The 10,000-nt window shown below is 43.3% G+C and overlaps 1 protein-coding gene across 3 annotated transcripts in view; it reads left to right on the top strand.

The window, feature by feature from the left end:
• Positions 1 to 3,487: 3,487 nt before the first annotated feature.
• The window catches only part of LOC116036315 (voltage-dependent calcium channel subunit alpha-2/delta-4-like), a 137,505-nt gene continuing 130,992 nt past the window's right edge, over positions 3,488 to 10,000 (top strand). For all 3 annotated transcript variants that reach the window (XM_031279827.2, XM_031279828.2, XM_031279825.2), the window contains exon 1: positions 3,488 to 3,784. In XM_031279827.2, the coding sequence (XP_031135687.1) occupies positions 3,684 to 3,784 (101 nt within the window). In that variant the 5' untranslated portion in view covers positions 3,488 to 3,683. The remainder of the gene's footprint in view (positions 3,785 to 10,000) is intronic.

Genomic DNA, 10,000 nt, shown 5'->3' with positions numbered 1-10,000 from the left:
GCGCGCGTGTGTGTGCGCGTGTGTGTGTGTGTGTGTGTGTGTAGTACTCTAACAGTGTGATTTACTCCCAGCTCTCTGACACTGTTACCAGATCCTCCATGACACCTTGAGGACCTGAAACCCACCTCATCAGCACCACACACACACACACACACACACACACACACAGACACACCGATCTGAGAAGTCTGAGTGAAGAATGTGCTGGTGTCAGTTGGTGGTCAAAGGATGAGTTCACTTCATGACCAGGATCATAAAAATAATTTCATAACTTCTGTTCTCATCAGAATAAATGCAAACATACACATAATACATGTTGCCTATAGATTTGTGTCTGTCTGTCTGTCGCTGTGCGATTATTTGAGTTTTAGACTTTTAAACTTAAGGCTGAAAACAAAAAAAAGGAGGGAATGCATTTTGTAGGTCCTCACAAGCAGCTTTCGAGCGTTGCTTGTGATAGTTGCACGTGATGCGTGTGAACACCAGAGGGAGCCGTTGAGCCGTCAGTGTTCAGCTCTGCAGACTGTGTTTCTACAACACGGCAGGAACAGGTGTTAAAGAGTTGGGATAATCCTTTAATCATAACTATATCCCCGTCCTCCATTCTACAATGATTTAATTATTTCGAGGTTTATTTATTTATTTAAGATGAAAGGAAGAAGGAAGTAAGGCAAGAATAGTTAGAAAATAGTATCAAAAACTGAGAAAATGGTGACAAAAACAGTAGAAAGAGGGAGGACAAACTTCGAACAAAGTGACAAAAACCTTGAATAAGGCGGAATTGTTTTCTGAAACAATAAAAAAAAGCGACTTCGACAAACTTGGAGAAAAAAAAAAGAAGACCGTAGGAAAAAACGAAGGCAGGAAGGAAGGAACAGGTTGAAAATAGTGACCGACACACGGATCTTCTCATCGATCACTCTGTGGTTGTTCCTGGGTCTCTGATCAATAATGAATGAATCGTGAAACCACCGAGCAGACCTCACTCTTACATCTGATCAGCTGATACCTTCTGGGAGTTGGAGATGAATGCAGGGTGTCCGCGAGGTCTCAAATCAAAAGTGTAGGCCTTTATAAGTATTGTGTTCTAGGTCTTAAAGGTCTTAATTTTCCTACGTCCATATAGCGCTACCTCTGATCCTCATTGAATTCTTTTTTTTAATTTTTTTAATTCTGTGGTGTTGTAGTTCTTTCTTAAGCCTAGAAATCTAGACGCTCCCTAGCGGCAGCAAATGTAATTTGCAGCCAGGGTCGTCTAGCAACTCTCCGTTGGCTTGCGAGCTGGAAAAACCAAACTCTGGTCAGGCCAATCACATCGTGTATCGGGTTGGTGGGCGGGGCTTAACATAATGACGGCAGAGTTGCGACGGTTCCGCGTGAATTCCCCGCTACTTGAAAACAAAGAAGATGGCTGCTGCTGCTGGTGAACAGCGGTCTTTGGAGTCGGCTTTGGCCGCGACTCTGGAAGACTTGGAGTTCAGCTTTTCTTTGAGAAAAGAACAAAGAACGGCACTGAAGTCATTCTTAAAAAAGGAAGATGTGTTCGGAGTTTTGCCGACCGGATACGGCAAAAGTTTAATCTATTAACTACCGTTGCTCTGGTTGGTTGTAGCTCTATCCTATTGCGTGCAGAGAGAATTTGAAAGACAACCGTTTATCCCGCCCCTCAGATTGAGCCCAGCCAATGGGGAGTTCCCAGACCCAACATCTAGATGTGGGTCTGGCTTTTTTCATTCTGTGGTGTTGTAGTTCTTCCTTTCGCTCGTCCAAATATAATTCACTGTATATGTAAAGATTATTATTACTCTGTGTAGCTTTTATTCAATTTGAATACATTTATTTACTTTGCGAGTAGTTTTGTGACTCTGCATTTCATTCTACTTTTATGTCGTGATAATAGGTCTTAAATTGCATTGCCAGACCTTCCTCCACAGCACTGCGGAGGAGGGTCTGGCTAGTCCACACAGCATTCTGGGATGGGAGAACAACGTGCTCTGGTTTATTGGCATTTCTTTTAACCAATCACAATCGTCTAAGCGCCGGACGGAGCCACGGTGCCTCTGCAAAACAGCCTCTGGAAGGAACTTGTTTTGGTGGAACGTGTACATTCAAAAGTAGTTTTAGTCGTGCAACAGAAAACTCAGATTGGACAGATAGTCTAGCTAGCTGTCTGGATTTACCCTGCAGAGATCTGAGGAGCAGTTAACCATAGTCCTCACAAATCCACCGGAGGTTAGAACGCCAACACAGAGACAGAGAAAGGGGACGCACATCCGGCTGAAATGAGGGACATCCAACAGAATTTCCAGCTGCACCGGAGCAATCCCAGAAGTGAAACGTCGTGGATATAGACTCTACCCCCAGACCAACTCCCCAAAAAGTTTTGCACCCTTAAAACATCACACCACTTCCTACTTTGTTCTGAGAGACGACGCACGTTATTCACATGACCACTAGAGGTCAGTCGTGGTGAAGTCGTCGTTGGAATCACCTTTCTGCCGACGACACCTCCGAGTGTTTCTCTGCAGCAGCTGCTGATTATGATAATGAGGATGAAGAGTGAGGATGGTGCTGAGCTGTGATTGGCCAACAGCTTTGCCTCTAATTAGGTTTTTATCAGATTAAATGGAGGGTCCTCCTGGTCGGTCTGGTCCGGAGTGTAGGCTGAAACCTGTGTGTGTGTGTGTGTGTGTGTATCTGTGTCTGAGTGTGTGTTCAGCTATCAGTTAATTCAATCAATTATTACGTACACAGGATTGTGTGTGTTTGCTATTTCTGTGTTAATATTCAGCTCGTTGTCTGTGTGTGTGTGTGTGTGTGTGTGTGTGTGTGTGTGTGTGTGTCGGGGCATCATGTCACTGTTGGCTGCTCGCCCTCTCTCTGTGTCTCTCTCTCTCTCTCTCTGTTTCTCTCTGGTGTTTCTTTTCTTTCGGTTGCTCTGATTGGTCGCAGGGAAGCCTGTCACCAGAAATCACTCTAATCCTCTTAGATAAAACCGAACCCTCGTCCAATCCCCTGCTCCAATCCCTCCCCTCCACATCTCTCTCTCTCTCTCTCTCTCTCTCTCTCTCTCTCTCTCTCTCTCTCCATTGGGAAGAGGAGTTTTTAATCCAAGTGGATTACGTTGCAAATTGGGTGACAGTGGAGGCGAGCGGCTGCAAAATCTGCTGCAGACTGCCGGCTTTATGTCTTCCTAAATATCTGCAAAGTGGAGAAATTAACCCACTAATCGGCCCTGGCTTCAACCTGGAAGAACCTGGAGCAGGTGCAGAGGAATCCTTCCGATGGAGTCTCTGACGTGGACTCATTTTCTTTAACCTCAAGGGTTACGTCTTCCTATTCGTGCACCAGCATTTGATTTTAAATCTCTTGTCAGTTTGTCCTGGACGACTTTAAAATTCATTCAGAATCTCTGTGGAAGTTCCTTTTAAAGAAGATGAGAAGCTAAAACAGGAAGAAGCGGTCGAGAAGATGCCGACAGCAGGACGGGTTTTCAGGGTCCAAAGCTCGCCACCGTGACCCCCACGTTCGTCTTCTGTCTTTAGCCGCCATGAGGAAGCCGTTTCCTACAAACTCTTCATGATCCTCTCCAACTTTCAGAGCTGATCCGCGTCTGTGTAAATTGCCGCCAATATTTTAGAGTTTGAGCCGCGAGGAGCTTGGCGTCGGGAGTTGAAAGCGGGATGGCGGGCCGGACGCCGGGAACGAGGAAGCTCCTGAGGATTCTGGGATTTTTCTGCCTGTGGATTACAGCTCAGGCTCAGATGAAGATCCCACCGGAGACGTAAGTGCTCTTCACTTCTTCTGCCGGATCTCAGCTCCCTTTGTCTTCCACCTGCTGCAGGAGAATAATGATCCCATTAAACCCCTTAAAGAAACATGGTCCTCCTTTTTCACCCTGAAGTACTTGAAGGGTTAGTAAGGTTGAAAGTAGAGCTGGGCGATATGGAGAAAATCAGATATCACAATATTCTTGACCAAATACCTCGATATCGATATTGCGGCGATATTCTAGGGTTGACAATTAGTGCTCTAACAAAATATCTTCACACTTAAATTTTAGATAAATAATCATCAGTAATGTCTAAGTGGGTAAAGGCAAATAATAGAACAGTTACAACAGTCTGGTAGGTTCAGACAATGACATCACTTTACTGTAATGCAGCCTTTAAAACCAGGAAAAGACAAGACTTATGCCATATTACAATATCCAAAATGTAAGACGATATCTAGTCTCATATCACCATATCGATTTAATAGCGATATATTGCCCTGCCCTAGTTGAAAGGGTTTTTATTAAGGTTGCAGCTCTCCGTCTAATAGAAATATTTTAGATACCTTGTGCATTGGGTCATTTGAAATACATATTTGGTATCTTTGCAAACATTTGGATCTCCAGAAAGAATGTATAATAAAGTTTAAGTTAAAAAGTGCGAGTTGGCTGCAGAGCATGATTATTTTTTTCTTTTGTAGGTAATCTTGGTTATGTGCCGCCAACATGGATTCATTCATTGTACTCATAACACGTAAAAACACGTAATTTCCTGAATTTCTTATGATTCAGTATATTTAAAATCGGAGCGATGATGGCTGTAATATTCTTGCTCTTCTGTGACGAGGCACAAAGTGAAAGTTAAACTGCATTTCTTCGATATATCTGCTCTTTAATTCACTTGCCCTGAGTTCCCAAAAAAAACAAAAGGAGAAATGGTTTCATAATGGGACACCCGTCTCTTTGCACTAATCCGTCTGAATACCGTTAGTGGATTTACCCTGCAGAGATCTGAGGAGCAGTTAACCATAGTCCTCAGAAATCCACAGACTGATCTCATGAAGTGGCGTGTGTATTACACACCAATTCGTCTGCCATTATTGGGGTGTTATCAAGACGCATACTCGCTTTTTAGCGTATTTATCAACGCCGTTTAGCCTCCTTTGACTTACATTACCTTGCGATTGCGTGTGAATTTACGCGGTAGCAAGTAGTATGAAAGGGCGAAAATCTGCGTAGGGAGGTTGATCAAAATGCGTACAGATAACACGCCACTTGGCTTGAAGGTCCCATGGCATGAAAATTTCACTTTATGAGGTTTTTTAACATTAATGTGAGTTCCCCCAGCCTGCCTATGGTCCCCCAGTGGCTAGAAATGGTGATAGGTGTAAACCGAGCCCTGGGTATCCTGCTCTGTCTTTGAGAAAATGAAAGCTCAGATGGACCGATCTGGAATCTTCCCTTTATGACGTCATAAGGAGAAAGGTTACCTCCCCTTTCTCTGCTTTACCCGCCCAGAGAATTTGGCCCACCCATGAGAGAGAGAGAGACATCATGGCTTGAAAACAAGCGATGCATGGCAGTTGGTCAAGGCCACACTCCCACCCTCCACCTTGCCCCCCCCCCTCTCTCCTCCTCAATAGCATTTAAAGCTACAGACACAGAAATGGCACATCCTAAGGAAAGACCATTGTGGGACTGGCTCTAGTGGCTGTAATTCTGCACCAAGGCTGAATTTCTGGAAAGAGACCTCAGATACAGTATTAGGGACCACTAAGGTCTATATAAAGAGACTTCAGATACAGTATTAGGGGACCACTAAGGTCTATATAAAAGAGACTTCAGATACAGTATTAGGGGACCACTAAGGTCTATATAAAGAGACTTCAGATACAGTATTAGGGGACCACTAAGGTCTATATAAAAGAGACTTCAGATACAGTATTAGGGGACCACTAAGGTCTATATAAAAGAGACTTCAGATACAGTATTAGGGGACCACTAAGGTCTATATAAAAGAGACTTCAGATACAGTATTAGGGGACCACTAAGGTCTATATAAAAGAGACTTCAGATACAGTATTAGGGGACCACTAAGGTCTATATAAAAGAGACTTCAGATACAGTATTAGGGGACCACTAAGGTCTATATAAGAGACTTCAGATACAGTATTAGGGGACCATTAAGGCCTATATAAAAGCATCCAAAAAGCAGCATGTCATAGAACCTTTAAGAAAGCGGGCGCGTATGTAACCTGATTGGTCTGATACTACATCGGACTACAAACGGTAACCAGATTAACAGATTCTGCCTTCTGTTTATTTAGATTAACGTTACAGCACCAGTTTGTTTACGTTGTCTCTTGCTCCCCTGCCGGGGCTCAGCCTGCCACCTGCTGTCAGTCAAACACAGCAGCTGAAACAGGAAAGGAGCATTTCAGATATTTCCCCAAACACTTCATTTACTTCATGTTTATGTCCAAAGCATTTAAATAACTTGTTGACATCATTCTAAGTACGTGACTAAAAGGGATTTCAGTTAGACTTTATATTGATTAGGGCTAGGTATCGCCAATGATTTCTCGAATTGATTCCGATTCACAAGGTGCCGATTCGAATACATTTTAAATTCAATATCAAAAACACGATTATAATACCAATTTTGCTTGGATACAAAAAAAGATTCTCAGAGCAAGAAGTTATTTTTTTGTGTAATGCACTAGGTTAATGTTTACAATAAGAACTGACCCCCAAAAAGTTAGTTTAAAGTACTTTTCTATGGGGTGGCCTCTAGCTCACCCAGTGAGAGCGTGCGCCCCATGAAGGCTGAGTCCTTTGCAGCGTTGCGGGTTCAAATCCGACCTGCGGCCCTTTGCTGCGCGTCATCCCCCATCTCTCTCTCTCTCTCTCTCCCCCTTTCCTATCTATCCACTGTCACTATCGAATAAAGGGAAAAGCCCCCCAAAAAATGATCTTTATAGTACTTTTCTATGGTCAAAAGGCATTCAAAGATTGATTTGGGGATTTTATTAATCAATATCAGATCACTCAAACAATTTGTTTTAATGAGGGAGAATCAGTCAGTTGATTCCAGCATCAACATTGATTCATGCAGATCATTTAAAGATTATTATCATGTTGTTATTATTCTATTTCTTCGTGCAGCAGATGGTCCATAGCACACGTGCACGAAAAATAGGAGGTGGCTCCAAACATTTGCTTCTCTGTGGTCTAGTTTGTTTACAGTAGAGTAGTCTATATCCTTGACGTTCCACTTCCAGGATTGCTCCCTTGCCGCCGGAAAATCCGCTGGATTTCACTCATTTAGGCCAGATAGCCGTTGCCTTCCGCTTCCTTTGTGTTGGCGTTCTAACCTCTGTCAGATTTAGACTATCTGTCCAATCTGAGTTTTCTGTTGCACGACTAAAACTACTTTTAAACGTACACATGTTCCACCAAAACAAGTTCCTTCCCGAGACTGTTTTGCAGCGTCACCGTGGCTTTTCTCCGGTGCTTAGCACCGCCCAAGTCGATTGTGATTGGTTTAAAGAAATGGCAATAAACCAGAGCACGTTTTCCTCCCATCCCAGAATGCTGTGTGGACTAGCCAGACTGACAGAGTAGTGCTTCCCGATACCGAGTGTGTCTTATATTTTATTATGTTATAACAGCTGTATACTACTATCCCTGTATGATGATATGATGTATAACAGCTGTATACTACTATCCCTGTATGGATGATATGATGTATAACAGCTGTATACTACTATCTCTGTATGATGATATGATGTATAACAGCTGTATACTACTATCTCTGTATGATGATATGATGTATAACAGCTGTATACTACTATCTCTGTATGATGATATGATGTATAACAGCTGTATACTACTATCTCTGTATGGATGTGATATTATTTCTATCTTTGTTGTTGGTCTGGCTCAGGTTAAACTCTTTGTGAAACATGAACAATGAACGCCACACAACTTTCTTTTATTCTCCAGTTTGACAATGAGTCATAACGGACAAAAAGAGCAATTAAACTACTTTACTAATTCAATTATCTTCGGGGCTAAATTATGTGGTATCAGATCGGTGCATAAACTCCAGTACTTGGGGCGACTGGATACCTCACCTGGTAGAGCGTGCGCCCCATGTACAATGGCTCAGTCCTTGTCGCAGCGGCCGCAGGTTCGACTCCCACCTGCAGCCCTTTGCTGCATGTCATTCCCCCTCTCTCTCCCCTTTCATATCTTCAGCTGTCCTATATAATAAAGTACTAAAATGGGCAAAAAATAATCTTAAAAAAAAATATATATATATATATATTCTAGTACTTACCGATACCAGTCTTTTAGGCAGTATCGGAGGCTTTTCTGATACTGGTATCGGTATCGGAACATCTCTAGTTAACAGTCACACTAACACGTCCCTGGTAGTTGTACTGGGCAGCTCCAGTGTGAACAGTGTGTCGATCTGTGTGGATGTTTGTTGAAAGCTTATAGAAATCAGTCCTGATTGGACTTGTTCCAGATGAATTAAGCTCCCAGAGTGCACTGTGTTTTCACGACGGCCCTGAGGGAATACGTTTTCCCTCAGGACTCTGAAATGTGCTCTGCTCCGTTTCTGTCCACTGATCATATTTCATGGGTCACCTGAAATGTTTCCTTTGCTCCTTGTTGTCACGAAAACACTGGAAACAGCTGTCAGCGTGTTGTTTAAAGTGCCCATATTATGAAAAAAGATCTTAGCAACACCTGAAAAGCACCGCTGTTACTCTCTGCTCCTCACCACGGGGCTTCTCAGCTGCTGCGAACAAATCATTCCGCCCAAGTAGCAGAAGTAGCAGTGCTTCGCCTTCTGAGAATATAGTTCCCAGTATGTATACAGTTAGAAGATGGCTGTGTGTCATGTAACCTTGTTATTTGTACACGCTGTGACTCTACAAATCACAACATGTAAATAGGAACATGTTGGCGTTATTTTGTCACTTATTGGGAGCAGTAGGCTAGATGGAGCCGGTTACCTCCAGGATCTGTGCTAAGCTAAGCTAGATGGAGCCAGTTACCTCCAGGATCTGTGCTAAGCTAAGCTAGATGGAGCCAGTTACCTCCAGGATCTGTGCTAAGCTAGGCTAGATGGAGCCAGTTACCTCCAGGATCTGTGCTAAGCTAGGCTAGATGGAGCCGGTTACCTCCAGGATCTGTGCTAAGCTAAGCTAGATGGAGCCAGTTACCTCCAGGATCTGTGCTAAGCTAAGCTAGATGGAGCCAGTTACCTCCAGGATCTGTGCTAAGCTAGGCTAGATGGAGCCGGTTACCTCCAGGATCTGTGCTAAGCTAGGCTAGCGGTGGGAGCGTCAGACAGAGTTACAACACGCACGGAGATGAGAAGGGTATGTGTGGACTTATCTAACTCTGGGGGATACGGGGAATAAGACAAAGTCAGAATAAGTCGGCGTGTTCCTTTAATAATCAAATTCAAATGGTGCTTCACGAGATTGTTTCTCAAAATGTTTGTTTGTGACTTTCTGGGCTTCCGTTGGTCATTTCTGACACAGATTTGGAGTTTCAGGTGGCGCTTGTGTGTTTTTCTGTATTACGTCACTGCAGCGGCGTAATGTTTGTCCTTCCTTTTGGTTGCAACTTCCAAAAATAATGACGATGTCCCGAGTTCTGTCTGTCTTTGTGTCCAGGTTACATTCAGCAGATTTGGCTTCAATCTGTCGGACAGATCGGCCTCAGCACCGAGGATCAGCTGATTAGATTTTAGAGGTGATCTTGATGGGAGGATTTATTTTTTTGGGGGCATTTTTAGTTGAAATTAGCGACAGATGGACAAAGGCACTGCAGGTTCAGGAGCTGAGAGTCATTAGGGACCCTTAGTTGTAATCGAATTATTAGCGTGATGCAAGTTGATTTTTATCTAAAGTCCAGAACTGTTTAAAATATCTGCATGAGTAAAATGAACAGATTATTGAAGTGTTCAGTGAGGAGGGAGTCAGAGCGCTGCACCACACGTCAAATCCAGCACACGAACGGCACTGTGTGTCTTTTTTTGTGTGGGATGTGCTCTTTTGTTAAGAGCCTGAGATAAAATATAAATGTAGAGAGCTGAAGGATTTGTTGTTGCTTCAGAGTGATTAGTGGTTTGAGAGTCTGTCCATTCCCGGCTTATTTATCTATCCAGTCCTTCCAGAAAAATGTGGAGTTTTTTGTGTGATTGCT

The sequence above is a fragment of the Sander lucioperca genome, chromosome 7, assembly GCF_008315115.2.
Source record: "Sander lucioperca isolate FBNREF2018 chromosome 7, SLUC_FBN_1.2, whole genome shotgun sequence".
Lineage (NCBI taxonomy): Eukaryota > Metazoa > Chordata > Actinopteri > Perciformes > Percidae > Sander > Sander lucioperca.
This window is presented reverse-complemented; position numbering and strand designations above follow the sequence as displayed.